This window comes from Trichosurus vulpecula, chromosome 4 (assembly GCF_011100635.1).
Source record: "Trichosurus vulpecula isolate mTriVul1 chromosome 4, mTriVul1.pri, whole genome shotgun sequence".
In the NCBI taxonomy this organism is placed as follows: domain Eukaryota; kingdom Metazoa; phylum Chordata; class Mammalia; order Diprotodontia; family Phalangeridae; genus Trichosurus; species Trichosurus vulpecula.
The window spans coordinates 370,821,000-370,842,807 of NC_050576.1; the positions used below are offsets into that span (position 1 = coordinate 370,821,000).

Consider the following 21,808-nt stretch of genomic DNA (forward strand, 5'->3'; position numbering starts at 1 on the left):
CACTTTCAATGGAACAATAGAGGAGAAGTGCAAAATAGGGCATATGTTGTTAGAAAAAATAGATGTGTCCCTTTGTTTTACTTAACTGTAAATTCAGTTTGAGGTAGGATTCTATGGTTAGGTTTAACTGAGAGAAGTTTCTGAGGAAGCTTATTATACTCAAAGCTGCTTACATGAGTTTTAAAAATATAAAAAGGTAACTTGTGATAAACTAAAACTACTTTGTTAAAAAGCTAAGTATCTTAAAACTTCCACTTAATAGTCCAATGGTTCTCAAACTTTTTACGTCAGACAATTCCCCATCTTCTATATCATTTTTAAACTACAAACCCCTCCAACTCCTCTTAGAAAAAAAACCCTAAACCAATGCAAACCTAAACTAATATATGTTCTTAGTATCAGAAGATACTTATGTAGCAGAAATGGAGGGGGGAAACCCAGAGGTAAAAGGGACCAACTCATTCTATCCACAGTTTATTGTGTTGTCAATAGGTGAAGTTCAGGTTTCTACAAGAATCTCCTCAGAACTCTCCAACAAAGCAATCCTCGGAGAATTCCCTAATCCCCAACACAGAAAACACTCCGTCAGGTCAAACAACAAGACAGGACTTGAGATGGAGATGAAAAAAGAAATGACTGGTATTCTAGTTCTTCTTTAGAGAAAGCTAATTCAAGTGGGCCTACATTCACTTTACTTGACTCACGGGGGAAAAGGAAAAAGCAGAAAAATGTTGCTCCAACACCAATGAATAAAGACAAATCATGGTTACTGTACCTGTACTGAGCCTCTAATTTTTCCTAAAGGGCATTATGATCATTCATTGGCCCAAGAGCCTTAAAAGCAAAACTAAAATACAAATTGTATGTTCAATTTAAAAAAAAAACAACTCAGGCAATCTTCAATTAAATAATGCAAACACTATGACCGGCAAACTCCTAAGTCTATGTGAACTTTATTAAGAATTCTTTCTAAAATCAGGTAATCTACATTGGTTGCTAAAATAATTTAAGAAATTCACTGCGTTCTTTTTTCAAGGACAAAGATCCTAAGTTACTACCACCACCAACACCATGCCCCAAGCTCAGTATAAGCGGATTTGAATTTTAACTTCCAAACAATCTGTCCTATAATACATATATATGTACATTATCTCACAATCTTAAATGTCACCAAAGTACAAACCCAAAAATTTATGCTTTAGATAGCAAAGTCTGCTAGATTGCAAAGGTCAAAATGTTTCCTCTTCTCTTTTGTAAGCAAGCTATGCTATCCCAGCCTTTCACATAAACTCTCTGCATATCTGCAAAAGGCTTTCACATTCAAAAATCAAAAGGATGTTTTAAAAAATGTCTTACCTTGAGATAAGATCCATAATACTTGGTGACATAGGGACTATCGCACTGGCTCAGCACTGTGATTTCTTGCTGAATGTCTTCAATTTCGTCTTCTGCTTCTTCCAAATCAATGATTTTTATGGCAACTACTTTCTGAGTCCGATTGTCAATGCCTTTAAACACTTCACCAAAAGATCCTTTTCCAATTTTTTCAAGTTTTGTAAAAAGCTCTTCTGGATCTGCTTTGAGATTCTATTGTAGAGAAGAAAGGGGGGGAGGGTGCAGAGTTACTTGCATTGTCATCACAGTATTTTTCTGTGTAGCTCCAGATCTATCTCTATGAGAAGTCTTATAATAACTTAACTATTTCCTATATTTAGACAGAGCAGTCTTCTAAGTTTCAAATACTTGCTAAACAGTTATATGTAATATAAATTAAAATATATCAGTGTTTATAATTCCATATAGTACTTCTTTACAACAGTAAGAATACAGATTTTAAACAAGTATTGATAAAGAAAAATAAATAATAATAAAAAAGTTCTCCAAAATGAATATTTAGACTCACTGTATACCAGGGCAGCTACGTGGCAAAGTGGATAGAGTGTGGGGCCTATAGTAAGGAACTCTCAATCTTCCCTAGCTGTGTAAGCCTGGGCAAGTAAGCCATTTAACCCTGTATATCTCAGTTTCCTCATCTGTAAAATGAGCTGGAGAAGGAAATGGTAAAGCACTCCAGTATCTTTGCCAAGAAAACCCCAATTGCAGTCACTAAAAGTCAGGTAAGATTGAAAACGACTGAACATTTTCACTAAATACTAACATCTTAAGAAAATGATCAGGATTAGTCACAGTGACTGTGGAAAAAGTACTAGCCTTGGACCCAAGAGACCTGGATTTCAGTTCTGACTGCCACTTTTTAGTTTAGGGAAGTCACTTAACCTCTTTTCTTTGTGCCTTAATTCATGCTACTGTTCTCACTGGGCTGTTGTGAGGAAATTAACTTTGTAAACCAAAGAGCACCACATAGGATCCTGGATTTTTGAGCTGGAAGGGACCTTAGTGGTCATCTTAGTCCAAATCCCTCATTTTACAAATGAGACTGGAAAACGTTAAAGCAAACTGACCAAGGTCACCCAGGAAACTAGGAGGAAGCCTGGGACTGGGACCAAGGTTCTGTCTTCAAAGTCAACATTTTTTTCATAACTTTCTGCACATAAAATGTGTTATTAATATCAGTTTGGGGAAACGGCATGATATATGAAATGAGTGCTGGATTTTTTCAGAGGAACCAGGTTCAAATTCTGGCTCTACTATATATCAATTCTATGACCTTGGGGGAAAGTTCTAATTCTCCTGTCTGGGTTTTAGCTTTGTCACCTCTACAATAACTAGCTTCAATGAGATGGCTTTATAGCTCTAAATCCTATGTGTCTGTGTTTCTATTAGCCTAGTTTTAATCTGTGAAATAAGCCGTTAACAAAAAAGCTGGAAAAAAATAACATTTTCAAAGCCTCTTAACTAAGGGACTCAATTTACTCACCCCCTCCCCCAAAAAAAACTCCCACTGTATTTGCAAAACTATCAGTTCACTTTGCTGCAGTCCTGGTCAGAGAGAAGTATTCCCCAAGTCTCAGAACTCTCTTCTTGCCCAAGGTTATGAAATGCAGTTTTTCAAAGAAACAATTTTATGACTGGCTGTTAAGTTTACAGACTACCAAAAAAAAAAGCCTTTTAACCCATAATAAGGCTGTAGAAATATAAAAAGTGTATCAAGGAAGATCACCTAGAGAAGAAAGAAGAGCAAAAAAGTGGGAGGGAAGCAGACAGGGAAGGAAACAAGAAGAGAATTCCATAAAGTATGAGTAAGTAAACTAAAAGGGGAAGAATACATTTTTTGTGATCTTTTGCACCACTACTTAGATAGCAGGAAGACCTGAGTTCAGATTTGACCTGAGACACTAGCCAAGTGACCCAAAGTAAATGGTTCCCCACCCCTGACTTAACCTGTCTGCCTCAGTTTCCTCAACTGTAAAATAGGGAATAATAACAGTACCTACTTCATGGGGTTGTTGAGAGGATCAAATGGGATAATATTTATAAAGGGCTTAGCACAATGTCTGACACATACTGGTGTTAAATAACAGATTCTTGTTCCCTTTCCCCCTCTACCCCCTTTGTAATGCTGCTTCTTGCAGGAAAAGCATTATGCTTTTTGAACTGACATTTCTAAACCAAGAGTTCTTAAATTGCAGTTTATGGGCTTAAAAAAAAAACTACATAACTAGTTACCTTTGACATCTTATGTATTTTAAAAAATCATTATTCTAAGAAGTGATCCATAGGCTTCACCAGACTGACAATGAGGTCCATGAAACAAAAAAAGGTAAAGAACTTTTTGTTCTAGGAATACCCCATCCCCAAAAAGTATGCCTGCTGAAACAAAAATGTATGTAATTTCACCCTTTTCCCCTATAGTCATTAACCAGAACAGCATAATTATACACTTAAGACACTAACCTATAATAATGAGACTGATACTACCTACCAGTCTTCATTTCTCCTTGAAAATATATGCTAAATGTATCAATTACCATCTCTCATCCCATAATCGTCGCAGATTTTATGCCTTTTTTAAAAACTGTTCCAGTATTACTTAAAAATCATTTATTAGTAAACTGTCTTTAGTACAAGATTAGGATGCATGGAATACTTGTGAATATGTTAAAATCGAATAAACAATGCTTGTGGGCTGAGAACTCTAGGCTCGGGGGCTCGCAATACTAGAAAGACAAATGTGTATCCATCTGCCACTGGTGAATACATTGCTGCTCTGTTTACCTTTTAAGCAGCCTGACAAACAGAATTATACCATGTGATGATTACACGATGAAAGGTAATAAACCAAATTTTTGGACTGGGGAAAAAACAAGGTACGAAGATTATGCGGTAGAACTTTAGATCGTGGAGAGCAATGTTTCAAATGTCTTTATAGGCATTATGTAATATTCAGAAAATGGAAGGCACAGCCTACCTTCTTTTCTTGGCCAGGTGAAAGACTATGATTGTGAAATGTCACATACAATTTTGGCTGACTTCTTTTTCAGCTTTGTTAGAAGGTAAGGCTAGTAAGCATGAGGGGCACACTCGGAAATGAATGTGATAGAAAAACAAAAATATCAAAAAAATTTCAAATTAAATGCATCTAAAAAGTTATAAAAACTACCCTATTTAAGTTAAAAGTCACTGACTAAATCTAATTATTTATTCTGTAGCCCTTCAGCAAAAGGTTTTTTAGAATGTACGCCCCCCAATATGCATAAATTTTTTTATAAATGATGCATACGTACCACTTCACTAATTATAATTTATGCAAAAAAATTAAGAAAGAATGAAATAAAGATGAAATGGCATTTGATCCTGTAGTCAACAGGGGACCCTGAACTGACAGAATAGCAGAATAACACAGATAGGCCTACTCTTTAGGATAATCAATTTGACAACTATCTCAAAGGCTGGAGTGGAAAAAGTAAAGACCTGAGACAGGAAGACCAATTAGGAGGCTACTGCAAGAGTCTAGGAAGGTTGTGACACGGGCCTGAACCACATGGTGGCTGTATGAGTAAAGAGAAAGAGGCAGCTGCCAGAGACAAAAAATTTCCAATCCTGGAAAAATAACACTGACCTTAATGTCAACAAAGGACAAGAGTCAGAAGCTAGAAAATAATGTTCCAGTTTAACTAGCTGCTTGGTTTCAGATAGGTTAGAAAACAGCTATTTTCTCAACAACTTCTGCCACTGCTTTTTAAAAAAATGCATTTCCAGAAGAGTCTGCCACTTGTAAACTTAGCAGAAGTGGTAGCTTTGTTGTCACATCTGTTCTCTAGGACTCTGAGTCATTAAGAGCTCTTTGCCACTGTGTTCGCAACTGGAAACCTGGCTAAAAACTGTCTCAGTTAAGACATATGCTCTGATAGCTTGACGCTAAATGCAGTATGGTTCCGTAACACCTCTGTTCTTTGCCCTTTGGCAACTCTTCCTTAAACTCATTACTATCTAGTGCTTCATTGTGGCATAGAAATATAAGCCAAAAAACATGTGGCTACTTCAAAAAGCGACCTCATATTCTTTTATCAGGGTTGTTCCTTCCAGAAAATATTCTTGATGATGGGAAGGGGGGAAAGATTGTGAGGAAGTCAAGATCAGTATAATGAACAGAGTGCTAGGTTTGGAGTCAGGACCTTGGTCTCAATTCCAATCTTCCTCCTTTTACCCTGTGTGACCTTGGAAAAGTTCCTTTAACCTTTCCCAGCCTCATTTGTAAAATTAGAGGTTTGCAGGAAAAAGGCATGAAGGTCCTTCAAGCTCAAAATCCATGATCCATGTGGGTGCTCTCTAGTTTGCAAAATTAATTTCCTCACAACAACCCAGTGAGATTGGTAGCGTAAGTTAACACAGTAGTATTATCATTATCACTGGTAGGATGAGTCAACATTGTGGTTATCATTAGAAGTTAAAAAGGTACCTTTCCATAAACTACTCTCAAGGATTTTTTCCTGAAAAAACTTACTTTGATTTAAAATGGTCACATCAAGTGAGTTCTCTTAAACCTATTCACAGGTCCACGCCATTCCTCCAAACAAATAATGGGTTAACTTCCCACTAAAAAGGAAGCCAGAGGAGAGGTGCTAGGAGTGAGTTGTTTCAACACAAGGCAGGAAGCAGGGAGTACAATTTAATAACACTCCCAAGGAAATTTTATTTCATCACTGTATACAATTCTCATTGTGGGAACTCCTTGGTATAGCAGGAAAAAGCACTGCTTCGGAGTCAAAGGGACTTCCACCCCTGACTTTAGGCAAATCGCTTAATTTCGTTAGGCCTCAGTTTCCTCACATGTAAATAGTTAAGGAGTTAAATAGACGGTCTCTGAGGTCCCTTCCAGCTCTAGAACTCAGAACTATGATCCTTTGACCTTGGACAAGTTACTTAAACCTCCCTAGGACTCCATTTCCACTCTTGGAAAATATGACCTTGGACTAAATATCCTGTAAGGGCCTTTCCAGCTGTAGCTGGGATCCAAAAACTAAATCCAGTCTGTAATTTTGCTGATAAATCCTGGGGAGCTTTGCCTGAGGCAGGCAGAGCTTAAGTGACTTGGGGGTGGGGGTTTTGAAATAGTGTTACAAGGTGCTACAGAATTCTATTAAATCAGTGAAAATCAGACTACTTTCTCCTCCTTGACCATCCAACCTCCAACTGACTTTCTGGAAGAATGTTTCTCTTCAAAGTCACAGTTTTCAATGGCTTCCCACTGAAGCACATTCCAGTCCTGTAAATTAGCTGAGTATCAGAGCAGCACAGGACTCAAGCTAGGTCGCCTGGGGCTGTGACTTAAATAGAAGTACACTAGCCCCAGAAGTTGGCTAGGGAACAAAGCAAAATACTGGGGAAACAGCCAAATGCCCACACTTCCTTGGCTTCAGCAGAACACCGAATAACCCCAGAGCATCAACAAAATAGGCCAGAATTGAGCTCCTTCATGGTAAAGAGACTACCTATCAATCGCCAAAGTGGTCAGTCAGCCACTGAGTCCTCTCTGTCTTCAGATGTCCCTAAGTCCGTTAACTGAATAACTGAGCTAGTACACCACTACTACTGAGAAGGATAGAACACTCACTCTCCCTGCTTCCTTCAAAGATTCTCGTTCAGTTCAACGTTCACTTAGGTGGCTTTCTAAATCATCAGCTCCTTATTAACCACAACGCTATTTATCATATGCTCAGAAAACAAGACTATTTTACTTTTCTCAGCATTTAAAGTTCCATACCTAGGAAAAACAACATTGAGCCTTCCTATTTCTTCAGGCTTGCATTCTCAGGGCTTGCAGAATTACCTTGTTTGCCTCTCAATCCAACTCACTGAAGCAATTCTTTAACATAGTGGTTCACAGTAACAACCGATTGCTACCTGTCACAGGAGTCAGCATTTGAACCCAAGCCCTCTGGCCCCAATGTTAAAGGTCTCTCTCACAGGTAGTAACCAGTATTACTTCGACCCACTTATCTTTTCTTCATCTGTTTCCTCATCTATAAAATCAGAGTTGGATTAGATGGAGGACAAAGGTTCCTCCACCATCCTGAAACCCGTGATACTTAGTGGTTAGACTTGAATAAAAATGTTAAGTGACAAAACAAAGTACAAACTTACCTATAGCAAGTTATTTGTGTTAATGGTGACATCAGATTCTTTTACATACTAATGAGCCTTCTAATTTTCGAAATGACAATTATTCTGGCTAGCTAGTCAATCATTGAGAGTAGTATTACTCCCACAGAAGAAAGTAATAATAAATCCTAAAAGTCAATGGAAAATAAAAACATTTCTCCATACCTATTCACTTTAACATGATTTCTGATGCCCGGGTGAATAACTGGGGGAAAAAAAATCCCCTTTGTGACAGTGCTCACTCTATTATCTATCATCAAGACAAAACTTACTCAGCCAGGTATAAGCTAGATCAATTCTTTTAGTTTTCCATCCACTAGCATTACCATCTGTGAACACTTTCCCAGGCAGATAAACACATGGGGCCTCTTCATTGTTACAGTGCCCAAGAAACCATGAGATCATTTGTTTAACCTTGGCCAGTGAAAAATTTAACTGGGAAACTATGAAGTGGTATAATATGTGAACAATTGTGATTATTCCCCACATAGCCACAGAAATCATCTTCACCTTTATGAAGGAACAAATGCCTTCTCAACTTCTAATAGTAACAACAATGTTGAACTAACCTAGGCCTCTAGCTAATGGTGACTCATCTCTAGAGTTTACCCACCCAGGCCTGCCAGAGCGCTTTCACTGCCCAGAATTCCCCTTTAATCACCCTCCCCATTAGAAGACAATTAAAAATTAAGAGAGGAGGGCGGAATAAAGGGGATGGCAGGAAAAGAGCAGAAAGGGTAGAGAGGTGGAAAGCTGGAGCAATACAAAATCTGGTTGACGGACCTAAATGGACTCAGAAATAAGGAAAAGAGGTAAGGTGTTAGTTAAGTTATGCAGTTCAAGAAGCAAAGATACAAAGAGACTGGATAAACAGACATTACATGCAAACTAAAAGAACAAAGGGATTTTTTTAACACATCTTTTTTGGCTTGGACCTGTAAATTCCTCATTCAATGGTGTAGGAAGTAGAAAGGAACTCCCTCTAGCAATATCAGGCTCCTGAGCACCTTAACATCTTTGTTGCCCGGGGCACTGAGATGGTAAGTGGCTCAGTGAGTCTCTAGGAAGAGAGAGCTGAACCAGGTTTCCTGACTCTAAGACCAGTTCTCCATCCCCTATACCACACTGCTGACTCTTTTTATGCAGGCTTAATTAACACCTGTTTACTAACTGACAGATGAAATTTCAATACAAAGAATACTAGATCACAGCCTGGTACAGTGGTAAGTTAAGATTAGATAGACAGATAATAGAAAGGAGAGTTGGAAGAGGAAGAGACCTGGGAAGCATGGGAGGCCTGGTTCTCAGAAGATAATGAAAAAGCTTAGTTATCAAGAACCAAACACATTTAGTAAGAAGTAAAAGGAAAATAGTAAATCTCTCATCTCTCCTACAAATTCCAACCAGTCTCAACACAAAAATGACCACAGAAGGTTTTGTGAAACTCAAAAGCTCTCTCTGCTCTTATCTATTAAGGAGGCAACATTAATTTGTTGTTAGGCTAGATGTAGATTGGTTTCTCTGACATACAAGTGAAAATTAACTATATCCCTGTCACTTTAGAGCCAAAGAGAAACATCAGGGATTTGTTTGGAGTTCAGGTTTCTTCAGGGTTGCATTAGAATTTTATAGACCCTAGGGAGAATTCATCAAGGTAAACTATCTTTTAAGGTAAACAGCTTTTAAGTATTTTATACTCTAAAACCTGACCGCTCTTATGGCTTCCTTTTGTCTTGTCACTGTAAAATACAGTTAGTATTAGTTATGAATGCTTAAGGTCACTCAGCCTGAGGTGTACTAACATGGCCACACCTTCCTCTGCTTTTCTGGGCAATGGCCAAAGTTCTTCACTTGCTTTTTCATGAAGATAAAGAATTACACCAGCTTAAGGTGCTTTTAATAGTATGCACTTACTACACAACCAGTGCCACAGCACTAAACAGAAAAACAACACCTATAATTGTGGTAGCTCTTGCATAGTTACAGAAATGTATTTCCATAGTTTTATGCTGAGATCAACTTGCATACAAACTATTTGTACCCAGATTCTACCATCCTTTCAATGTACACTTTCCAGTGGCTTCAGTCTAGATCAAATAAAAGTGCACTTTTGTCAGTGCCAGGGCCACAGAATAAATTTGTGGCTTTAAAACTAAGGCAACCAAGTGGATTCAGTAAGAGTCATTCCTAAATGATCATAATCACCTGTTCCAACAATCCGGCTAGCAGCTACTGTGGGGGGTGTAAAACCAACAGCAACCAGCTCACAGAACAGTGCAAGCCCAAGTTCTTTTGATCTGCTTTACTAAGGAAAGCAACGTTAAGGGGTTAACAATCTTACTTTAATCCGGCATACAAATATCATTCACTTAGCTCAGGAAAAAAAGCCAGCACCCTGAACTTCAGAGCAAATACAAACAAATTACAAACATACATTTATAAACAGATCAAATACAATACGTAGTTACCAACACCTGAGTTCAGCGGGGAACTCGACAACGGCTGGCTCAGTCACTCGTCACTACTGCTGCCATTCAGAGCTCCAAAAAAAAGAAAACCAACCTCTGGTTTATATATAATCTGGTTTATCTTTTTCAGGGTCAAAGGTGAGTCAAACATGCAACTAGCCCACCTGACCTAAAATCGTCACGAAAATACAACTTAAACCCACGTGGTCTAAAAGCCTCTGATGTCACAAACATGTCACTCAAACCCATGTAAACTAGGCTTCCCCTTGAGGCAACAGGGCCATCAAAGACTCCTAATTTAATCAAGGAAACAAAGGCCAAACTCTTCAAGGGCACTTGGTTGAGTAAGTGCTAAGAGCCCATCTTGATTCCCAATACATCAGCAGAACACCTTACATTTCTATAAGACTTTACCACTAGCAAAGCACTTTCACATTCTCATCTGACCTCATCTGGTAGGTATTATCCTCATTTTCATAGATGAGGAAACTTGAGACTGTAACACAAGATGGAGTCAGAAAACAACTGAAACATTTATTAAGTACCAAGGTACTATGTTGAGTAATGAGAATAAAAAGTAAATAAAAATAACAGTGCTGGCCCTCAACAAACTTACAAACTAACAGGAAAGGTAAGATGTATGCAGACAACTGTAACACAAGTCAGAAAATGAAAAGCACAGAACAGGTGAGAAAAAAACATCAGAAAATACAAGTGAGAAAGGACCACTTCTGTTGGGTAGGCGGGGATGGGCAGTAAATCACCACATGAGGAAGGAGTAGCCTGGTACCATGGGTTTCAAGTCAGAGGATCAAGGCCTGAAGTGGTTTTCTGCTATTTGCTACCCTGACCAAGTCACTTAACTGGACTATATCTTGGTAAAAGTGAGGGGATTGGATGAGATGACCTTTCAGGTCCCATAAATCTACAATGGAGAAAATGGTATTTCAGCTAGGCCCTGGAGGATTTTAATAGCCTGAGAGTCTTATCTAAAATCTGAGGTTATCTCAACCTCTATCACAGGGCTCTACACACAGAAGACACTGAACGAATATTTGTTAAAATGGGAAGGGGGGAGTGGGGATTGGAAAAGAGATGAATACACTCCAGACATAGAGGACAGCGCATACAAATGTATGGAGGAAGTAGAGGGCAGAATGAAAAGTAAAAGCACCATGAACTACTAACACTCCTCGAGTATTAGCCATACTACATACTCGTAGCCATACTCAAGTAGCCATAGCTCCACTTCGACCCCATTGGGCTCCTAATGGCTTCTGGTTGAGAGACTGCTCATTCTGCATGAGTGGTCATTCATACCGAGGCCTGTCTGTTTACTTCACCAAGCATATTAACTGGTACTCACCAATTAGAAACTGGAGATCAATTCCTCTCTACTTATTTATCAAAACTTGCTCATCCTTCATGAAGCCATCTCCCACAACTATTTATGCTTTCATTTTTCTCTTGCTTCTCTCAACTCTTACAACTTGGCTCCCCATCACCGCTGCTTTATTTCTTGCCTTTGGTTTGTTTTTCCAATGAGTCAAGTTCCCAAAGGGCAAGGATATCACATATATCAAGTAGCACAAGCGCTGAGCACAGCACTTGTTAAAGGAATGGCTAAGGTCCCCAAGAGCGTCACACCCATAGTTGCTACCAGTGACAGCCATGCTGGTAGTAACTCACAACAGCGCTACGCCCACAGAAAGGGTTTAATCAATGTCTCTGATGATGAAAATCAGTAAGGATGGTGGAGCTGCTTTCAAGAGAAGCCACTAAATTTTTTCAGCCTTTCTTTACATTTCCATCTGGTCACCCTGTAATGATTAGGAATAATCCATCTTCATAAAGCACTTCATAGCTTTAAAAAACAATTTCTTCCACAACAGCCCCAAGAGAAATGTAGCGCAAGTTTCATTAAACCCATTTTCCAGATGAGGAAAGGAACATGCGAGAGTTCACAGCCTTGCCAAAGCTCAAATACCTACTAGACAGATCTCAGATCTAGGACTTCTGGTTCCAACTCCATGATCCTTTCTGCTCCCTGCATTAACCAGCTCATTAGCATAAAGAAATTAGCAATCACTCTTCACAACTTTCCTGCCCAAAGGAGGTAGAGCTCATCTTGAGCCTTACCCTGACCCCTGGGGGACTTTACTATAGAAGAAAACAATCTGCCTTTAAATGTTCACGTCAAATGCAAGGTCTTTGAGAGCAGAGACTTGTATCTCACCTTTGTGCCCATAACACAAAGTAGGAGCAGGAGGCAAGGAAGAGGCAGGAATGAGCATTCAAAGAGTGCCCATACCATGCCAGGCACTGTGCTAAGCACTGTACAACAATTATCTCCTTTAGTCCTCACAACAACTCTGAAAGGTGGGAGCTGTTATTATCTTCATTTTAGTTGAAGAAACTGAAGCAAACAAAGGCAAAGGGATATTTGCATAGGGTCACACAGCTAGAAAGCGTCTGAGGCCAGGCTTGTACTCAGGTCTTCCTGACTCCCAGCCTAGCACTCTGTCCGGTATGCCAACAGCTGCCTCTGGAGAGTGCTTGCCTGGCCCAAAGTAAATGCTTAATAAAGGCTTGCCAAACTGAACTAAATGTAATGAATGGTCATGGTGAAAATTTTTAAGAAACTTGGTAGAATACAGGAATTAATCCAGATCTGAAATTGATAAAGTAGAGCAAGGAAATCACAAAAGCCAAGAAAATTTCCCATCCTTATTACCACTGTTCTCTCAATAGCCTTATACAATTAGCAGATGGGAGGCCACAATCCTAGGCACCATGTCACTGAAACACATAGCAATTTCACTGTGGGGCTGGCATAGTTGGTAAAAATCTTACCTGAAGCTTCAGATGGGCTTTGTTCTTCCCATTTGCTCATACTTCCTGTATTTTGCTCTCAACATACCTTGAAGAGGCCACTGCATAGTACCACAAATCATAAGCATCATTAGGAAACCTCTTGGGGTCTATGTGATTTCTCAGCTACAACTGTTTCAATGCATGCACTGTTGTTCCCGGCATGCACTGAGCTAAGGCACAGAGTGGGAAGGGCTTCAGTCCACCAACACTTCAGAAAGCGAGCTTTCCCAAAACACCCCTTGAAAGCCTTTTCTAGATCCCTTGGGTAACTATAATTTGGGTCCTGACCTAAGACTGGCATCCAAAGAGGTTATTTGATTTTTCTAAAGTTACGCAGGTGGTCAATAACAGAGTGAGGAACAGAATCCCACTCGCCATCTCCTGGGACAGTGTTCTTTACGACATACAGCAGTACGGTCAACTATGAGAGCTTCCCAGAACCCCCGGCGGCTAGTACGTATGTTTTGTACGCTTACGTGTTTACTTGTTGTCTCCCCTGTTGTAATGTAACTTCCTTGAGTGCTAGAATTACTTCACTTTTGTCCTGGTATCCCAGATCATAGAACAGCTCGGGGCACTAAGACTCTTTAGGTAAGATAGCTCAAATAGTTGCATTCATACTTTATACTTTTATCCACCTAATATTTCTCCAATCTTGTTCACCTTGAGAGACTGTCATATTCTTTGATAAAATCAATATACATTATGTCTCTGGCATGTTCTCTACCACCCTGCAAAACCCTAAACAAAAAGGAAATGGGGTTACTGTGACATGACATTTTTAGAGAACCCAAGTTTGTATTTAATAATCAGCACATTCTTTTCGAAATGCTCACAAATCATCTGCCATCTACTCAACTGCCTTCTCCAAACTTTTGCCAGGCAGCAACGTCAGGCTTTGGGGCCTGTAACCTCTCATCCCAACACTTACTACTGTACTTCCAGTTTCCTGGCTCCTCTCCCGTTCCCCATGAATTTGCAATGATTACTAGTTGGAGTTCCGAGACCACAACTGTAATTTCTTTCAGAACCTGGAATATAATTCATCTAGGTCTGAATATCTGAGCTCATTTAAAGCAGCTCTTAGCTAGTTTTAATTTGCTCTAACATGCTAGTTCCAGGCTCTTCAGTTTGAAAATCATTCTCCTTCTTGGATAAAACAGAAGTAAAAGAGTTAACTAGAACTGTCTTTTCTTTGTCTTTCTAACTATTATACTATTTTCCCCAAAGAATAACTTGATAATGAAAGCCCACAGGTGATTTACTTCTATTACAATATATTCAGTGGGAGAACAAATACAGTTTGCAGCTTTGAAGTTATTTACACAGGAAGAGGGGGGGAAATCCCATGGCATTTTTTTTTAATATATTCACATACAAAGCAAGCAAATTGGACACTTAATGAGTGAGACATCTGTAAAAATAAGTGGGTCGGGTCTCAAAGGTGCAAAACAACTCTAAAAGCAAATCAGAATCTACATGCAATTTTTCTACATACTGCTAAAGACTTATGAACTGAACCCAGGTTGACCTAAGGGAGAGTTTTTAAAAATAAAATATTTACTAAAACGAAATTCTCATATCCACGCAACTAAAGTAGGTATCAAAATGACCTGGCTTTCCCCCACCACAAATCAGAGGAAAACTGCAGCACTAAGCAGTGAAACCATTAGACTTGGTTGTCCTGTATCTATCTGACCTAGGAGGCAGAAGCTCAGAGATTAGAGTTGGAAAAGTATTTAGAAATCATCTAGTCTAAATCCCACATTTTGCAGATAAATAAAGTCAAGAGAATCAACACTAACAGTTCACATTTATACAGACTTTATTCCAAAAATTACTTCCCTCACAACAACCCTTTGAGGTAGATAATGCAAGTATTATTTCCATTTTGCAGATTAGGAAATTGAACTTTCAAAAGTTTGGGAAACAGTGGAAGGTCACAAAATAAGCTAACGGCTAGAACCTGAGTGCCTCCGGTTTCCTGGCCCAGTGTTCTTTCCAATATGCCCCATCTCCCCTCCCCCTTTCTACAATGGGGATAATGAGGTGATAGATCACTCAAAGAACACTGAAAGCTACTTCTGAAACAGTGCTTTAGTTTTGAGAACTCTCAAAGTTAAAAACACCTTTCTTCAACCTTTTGTTAGCACCCTACTTTTGGTGAAATGCTGATTAATTCTATGTTTCTATGTACATTCTCTCATTTATTTAAACATGAATCCTTCTTTTCTATAAATAATATGCACTAGGGATCTGCAAACAATTTGGTGACTTTGAAAAGCCTGCCTTTCAGATGAATTGGACCAGTCAATCCCACCAAGCAGACAGAATTTGTCTAAAACACAGACATCTGTAAACTGCTAAATGCTCCACTGAAAATCCTGCTACGGTTTCAGATTCTCTACATTCCAGCTGAGTGCCAGGAGTTTGTCCAAATTGGGCTTGCTAATCCACACAGGTCTGTTCACTCTTTCCAACAAGTTTGCAATTCAATCACCACCAAAAACTCCCTGAGATCTGACAGAGAACTGAGGTTTAAATGGTCAATACTCCTTTTATGGAGACTATACAGGGAATATAAGTTTACAACATAAGGACAAAATTTCACCACTAATCACAGAAAAAAAAATCTACTTTCTGAGGATATTTTAAAATCAGGAATCTTGACTTGGATAAGTTTATTCTACTTTTGTTTTTCAGAGATATCAAATATCTACACAACCCTAGAAGTAAGTGTAAACAAAAAGGTTTTCTAAAATAATGCATAACGTTTAATTCTTGCCTTCATTCAAGCTTTTACTAGGAAAAAAGTCACACATTTTTTGAGAAAGTTCAGGTAGTTGAGAAAATTGATCCTTAAACTTCATCAAGGATGTTTTACTCAGGCGTCAGCATTAGACATCTGAAGTAGCCTACCTTCCTTTAAGACTAAAGGGAGAGGTTCCAAACCTACTTCTGAGGGACAGAGCCAAGATGGCAGTGCAAAGACAAAGACTCACCTAAGCTCCCCGCAAACCCCTCCAAATAACTTTAAATAATGACGCTAAGCAAATTCTAGAGTAGCTGAACCCACAAAATGACAGAGTGAAGCAATCTTCCAGCCCAAAACAACTTAGAAGGTCAGCAAGAAAGGTCTGTTGCACCAGGGTGAAAGAGGAGCACAGTCCAGCACTAGCAGCAGACCAGACCCCAGGAAACCAGGAGCAGTTTTCAGGCTGGCTGTGGCATAGCAGTGGTTTCAAGATCTCTCAGCCCACAGCTGGTAAGGGAAATCAGACAACAGGTCAGAAGGAGATTTACAGGGGTCCCTTTACTGACACCAGGGGCACAACTCTGTTGCATTACCTATACCTATATCTGAGTCTTAGTCCCAGTATGAGGAGGAGAGCTAGCACAGCAGAGCTTGCAGCTGCAGGGGAGCAGAGACCCTGGTCACAGTTCCAGGATTAAAAAGAGTGCTTGTGGTGGCTCACAAACTAGTGCACAGTACAGGAGAATAGTAAGTAAACACACCTCTCTCTAGATCATACCACCTTGAAAGAGCCAAAAACTTACAAGTCCCAGAATTACCTCTGAAAACAATGGCACAAAAAACCTGAAGCTTAGGACAGTGCCCCTCCCCTTGGAAAGCAGGGCCCCATTTTTGTACAGAGTTAAAAGTCAAGAAAAAGGGCAGTTAGGTGGTGCAGTGAGTAGAGCACCGGCCCTGGAGTCAGGAGGACCTGAGTCCAAATATGGCCTCAGACACCTGACACATGTACTAGCTGTGTGACTTTGGGCAAGTCACTTAACCCCAATTGCCCTGCCCCCTTCCAAAAGTCAGAAAATAGGCCAGAAAATGAGCAAAAAACAGAAATAAAAAAAACCCCGATAGTAGAAAGTTACTATGGTGACAAGGTGGAAACCCATACTCAGAAGAAGATAACAAAGTCAAAATTCTTGCATCCAATGGCTCAAAAAAAATTAATTGGTCTCAGGCCATTGAAGAGCTCAAAAAAGATCTTAAAAATCAAGTGAGAGAGTGAGAGAGAGAGAGAGAGAGAGAGAGAGAGAGAGAGAGAGAGGAAAAATTGGGAAGAGAAATGAGAGTGATGCAAGAAAATCATGAAAAAAGTCTACAGCTTGGTAAAGGAGGCACGCATGTGTGCGTACACACACACGCACACACCTTAAAAAAGAGAACAGGCCAAATGGTAAAAGAGGCACAAAAATCCAATGAAGAGAAGAGTGTACCTTGAAAAGCAGAATTGGCCAAAAGAAAAAAGACATACAAAAATTCACTGACGAGAACGCCTTAAAAAGTAGACTGGCCAAAAGGAAAAGGAAGAACAAAAGCTCACTGAAGAAACTGAGTCCTTAAAAGTTAGAACTGGGTGAGTAGAGGCTAATGACTTTGAGACATCAAGAAACAACCAAACAAAATCAAAAGAATGAAAATATAGAAGAAAATGTGAAATATCTCACTGGAAAAACAACTGACCAGGAGATTCAGGAGAGATGATTTAAGAATTATTGGACTACATGAAAGACATGATCAAAAGGAGCCTAGACATCATCTTTCAAGAAGTTATCAAGGATATTCTAAAACTAGAGGGTAAAATAGAAATGTAAAAAATTCACCAATCACGTCCTGAAAGACTCCAAAATGAAAACTCCCAGGAATATAAGAGCAAAACTGAATATAATCCTTCCAGGGAAAAAATGGGTATTCAATTAAATAGAGGACTTTCAAACATTCCTGATGAAAAGAGCTGAATAGAAAATCTGACTTTCAAATACAAGATGCAAAAGAAGCATAAAAAAGTAAACAGGAAAGAGAAATCATAAAGGATCTGATAAGGTTAAACTGTTTATGACCCTACACAGGAAAATATAAGTCCTAAATACTTTCTCATTATTAGGGCAGTTAGAAGGAATATACACAGAAAGCAGAGGTATGAGTTGAATGTGATGGTATGATTATCTAAAAAATAAAATTAAGGGATGAGAAAGAAGAATGCACTTGGAGAAGGGGAAGTAGAATGAGATAAATTATCTGACTTGAAAAGAGGCCTGAAAGATTTTACAGTGGAGGGGAAAATGGGGGAAGTGAGGACAGGAGCAAGTGAACCTTACTCTCATCAGACTTGGCTCAAAGAGGGAATAATATACACATTCAGTTGGGTGCAGAAATCTATCTTACCATACAGGAAAGCAGGAAGAAGGGGATGGGGAGGGATGGAGGGAGCTGATACAAGAGAAGACAGTTTGGGGGAGGTAAAGGTCAGAAGCAAAACACTTTTCAGCATCGACAGGGTAAAAGGAGAGAGAAAGTACGATAAATGGGGAAAACAGAATAGAGGGAAATACATCATTGATAATCATTACTGTGAAATAAGTATTTTACATTGAGTTTTTCTGAAAAAGACTTCATTTCTCTAACATACAGAAAAGTGAGTCAGATTCATAGAAATAAGAGTCATTCCTCGATTGACAAATGCTCAAAGGATATAAACAGGCAGTTTTCAGACAAAGTAATCAAAGCTATCTATAGTCATGTGAAAAAACGCTCTAACTCACTATTGATGAGAGAAATGCAAATTAAACAACTCTGAGCTATACCTCACCCCTGTCAGATTGGATAATATGACAGAAAAGGAAAATGACAAAAGTTGGAAAAAAAGGTGAAAAATTAAAACACTAGTCTATTATTGGTGAAGTTGTATACTGATTCAATCATTTTGGAGAACAATTTGGAATTATGCCTGAAGGACTATTTTTAAAAGGGCTATAAAACCTCTGACCAAGTAATGCTAGGTCTGTATCCCAGAGAGATTAATAAAGAAAAAGAGGAAAAGGGCATATGTGTACAAAAACATGTATAGCAGGTCTTTTAAGGTGGGTAAGAATTGGAAATTGAGGGGCTGTCCATCAATTGGGAAATGGCTGAACAAATTGTATATGACTGTGATGGAATACTATCGTGCTTTAAGAAATGATGGGCAGGATGCTCAGAAAAACATGGAAAGAAGAACATTGTACACAGTAACAGCAATACTGTATGATGATCTACTATGAATAACTCAGCTATCCTCAGCAATACAATGATCCAAGACAATTCCGTAGGGCTTATGATGAAAGGTGCTGTCCATCTCCAGAGATCATCAGAAAAAGAACTGGTAGAACCTGAATGCAGACCAAAGATACTTTCTCTATGTTTTGGGGTTTTTTTTTGTTTGTGTTTTCTTTCACAGAATGACTTACATGGAAATGTGTTTTGCATGACTACACATGTATAATGTATGTCAAATTGCCTGCCTCCTAAATGGGGGGGGAGAGGAGTACAGAAGAGAATCTGAAACTCAAAATTTCAAGAAAAAAGAATGTTAAAATTGTTTTTACATGTAATTGGGAAAAAATAAAATATTACATAAGATTAAAAAAAAAAAACAACCTACTACCGAGCTCAAGACCAACATGAAGAGGCTTATGGCACTGTGATAAAACAAACACCAGGCAGGCAACATTATCTGGGTAAAGAAAACCCTATCGTTACAGAGAAAGTTTATTTCTGTGTTCAGGTAGTAGAGGAGACTGGACCTACCCTAATAGCCACGTATTTCCAAAGAGCAGAGTATGAACTAATAAGGTATTACTGTATTAGTAAGGGGCATTATACCCACCTAACACAAAAGGATCTTGAGGCATGAAGTGATTAAGTCCTCTCTGGGCTCCTATTTTCCAAATGTTGCCCTAAAACTTCCTGTTTCTAAGTATTCTATTACTTACTGAATAACACACTATATGAACACAGAGAAATTGAGATATCTCTGATTAATGGAAATGAAAACAGGTATCTTAGACAGTGCTCCAAGTCAGTGAGTCAGGAGTCCAAGCCCAGACTCGGACACTGACTAGCTGGGCAAGTAATTTACTCTTCTTGGCCTCAGTTTCCTCACTTCTAAAATGTGGATGATGATAATAAAAGTACCCACCTCTTAGGGCTGTTGAGGCTCAAGAGAGAAAATACACATGTAAACCACTTTGCAAACCTTAAAATGCTATGTAAATATTTAGCTATTAATATTTTTGTAATTACTGTTAATAATACTGCAGTACTATTTTGTCTCTGGCCTCTTAAAACGGAAATTAGAACGTGCAATTTCTAACTTCCTTCTACGATACAAAAGAACTTCTGTTTCCACCACCTTAACACCCCATGTAGTTTTCCATGGTGAGTGGCTGCAAAAGTTCCTGCCCCATCAACAGCTATTTGGGAACATGCTTGTGAATTTCAGGTGTGATCATATCTCAAGTAGAGGAATCTTTGGCAAAATGTGGTCCTTCTCATTTATTTCTAGACTACCAAGATTCCAACATCAGATTTAGATTAAGGGCAAGCAGACGCTGAATGCACAAAATAAGTTTTTTTCCCTTTCTCTATATGACTGCTTAACTAACAGTGAATATTCATGCCCTCTACCTTCAACTACACACTCAGATCAAATGTCATATTAGCCCATTTTCAACCCTATAACTGTCTTCATAAACAGCCTTGGGTTAAATATGTTTCAAGCAGCATTCATGTTCCCTTTATTTCAAGAGTTCTTCAAACTGTAGAAAGCAACTGGAAAAAAAGTGAATAGAAAAGAAAACAGTTAAGTCCAAAAACAAAGTTAAATTTTCATGATGTTACCTTGCAAAGGAAAAAAAAAAAACCCATTATGGGGCATTTTTTGAAGGTAGGAGAGAAACAAATTTTTGGCAAGAGGTAAGGAATATACCAATTTAATGTATTTAGGATAGGACAAACTCCATTATTCACCGAGAGAACAGCAGGCACCAATTCAATCACTGAATCAGTTCTCCAGTCTCTTGTCCTTTTTCTTCGGTGTAATGACTTTCTGCAGAAGAGATCCTGGATTGGGCAGCTAAATCCAACCCTTTCTATAGATACATCTATCACACAATTGTGGAGCGGCCAGATCATCACATGGCAACCCAATAGGAGGTACTTTTAAAAAGTAGGATGAGATTATTCTTCCAAAGACCATTTTCCCTGAACAAGTCCACAGAACTCCTCCCACAACTTCCTTTCCCTTCCCCTACCCTACCTTCTTCACTGGACTAAACAACTCCCCCTTCTTCCCTGCCATCTCATTCAGTCCTCCTGCCCAGATGAGCAGCTAGCTTTCTTCAAGGCTCGTAAGTGAACAAAGTGATGAAGGAACTAGCTACCTGCTAAGGAATTATTTTGATATTCACTTCCTGTGACAGACAGTCCTATAATCACAGTAGAAATCTCTTTCCGGGATCATGTGAAATAAGGCTCTCAGGCAGGTTTTCTAGTGAGTGAAACATCAATTAGCAAAATTTCAATAAATTTTAATATAATTCCTGGTAACAAAATACATCAAGATTTCTGATGCAGAATTAGATGTGGTTTTTCTGAACCTGATAGTGAACTGTGTAATTTCCATGTATATATTAAGGTCGGAGTAGTAGTTTCTATCCTGTAGCCTGAAGGTAGGAAAATATACTTCAAATCAAAAATAGCCAGCTACGAGAATGAGATTTCTCCTCTTTAGTAGCCCGCTTAATTTTCTAACCTAAGATACAGAATCAAAGAATTCTAGAACTGAAAGAAGTCAACATTTGAAAGGTCATCTCCTTTAATAATCTAATATATACATTTGTTGAATAGAGTGAACTGAATGAAAGCGTTGAAGAGCAGCATGGAGAAATGGTACTAAAGATCTGGATTTTTAGTCCTGGCTTTGTGATTACTTAATTCAACTCTGGGCAAGTGTCTAGGCTAAAAAGTGAGGGGACTAGACCAGGTGATCTCTTAAGGTTCCTTGCAGGCTCTTAAAATACAATCATCAAAGTCTTACTAAACTGTTGCCTGGTAACTCCAATAT

At 38.8% G+C, this 21,808-nt stretch overlaps 1 protein-coding gene across 1 annotated transcript in view; it reads right to left on the minus strand.

Moving 5' to 3' along the window:
• The window catches only part of STK24 (serine/threonine kinase 24), a 149,566-nt gene that overhangs the window by 95,743 nt on the left and 32,015 nt on the right, over window positions 1–21,808 (minus strand). The window contains exon 2 of the mRNA XM_036755925.1: window positions 1,357–1,587. Within this exon, the coding sequence (XP_036611820.1) occupies window positions 1,357–1,587 (231 nt within the window). The remainder of the gene's footprint in view (window positions 1–1,356; window positions 1,588–21,808) is intronic.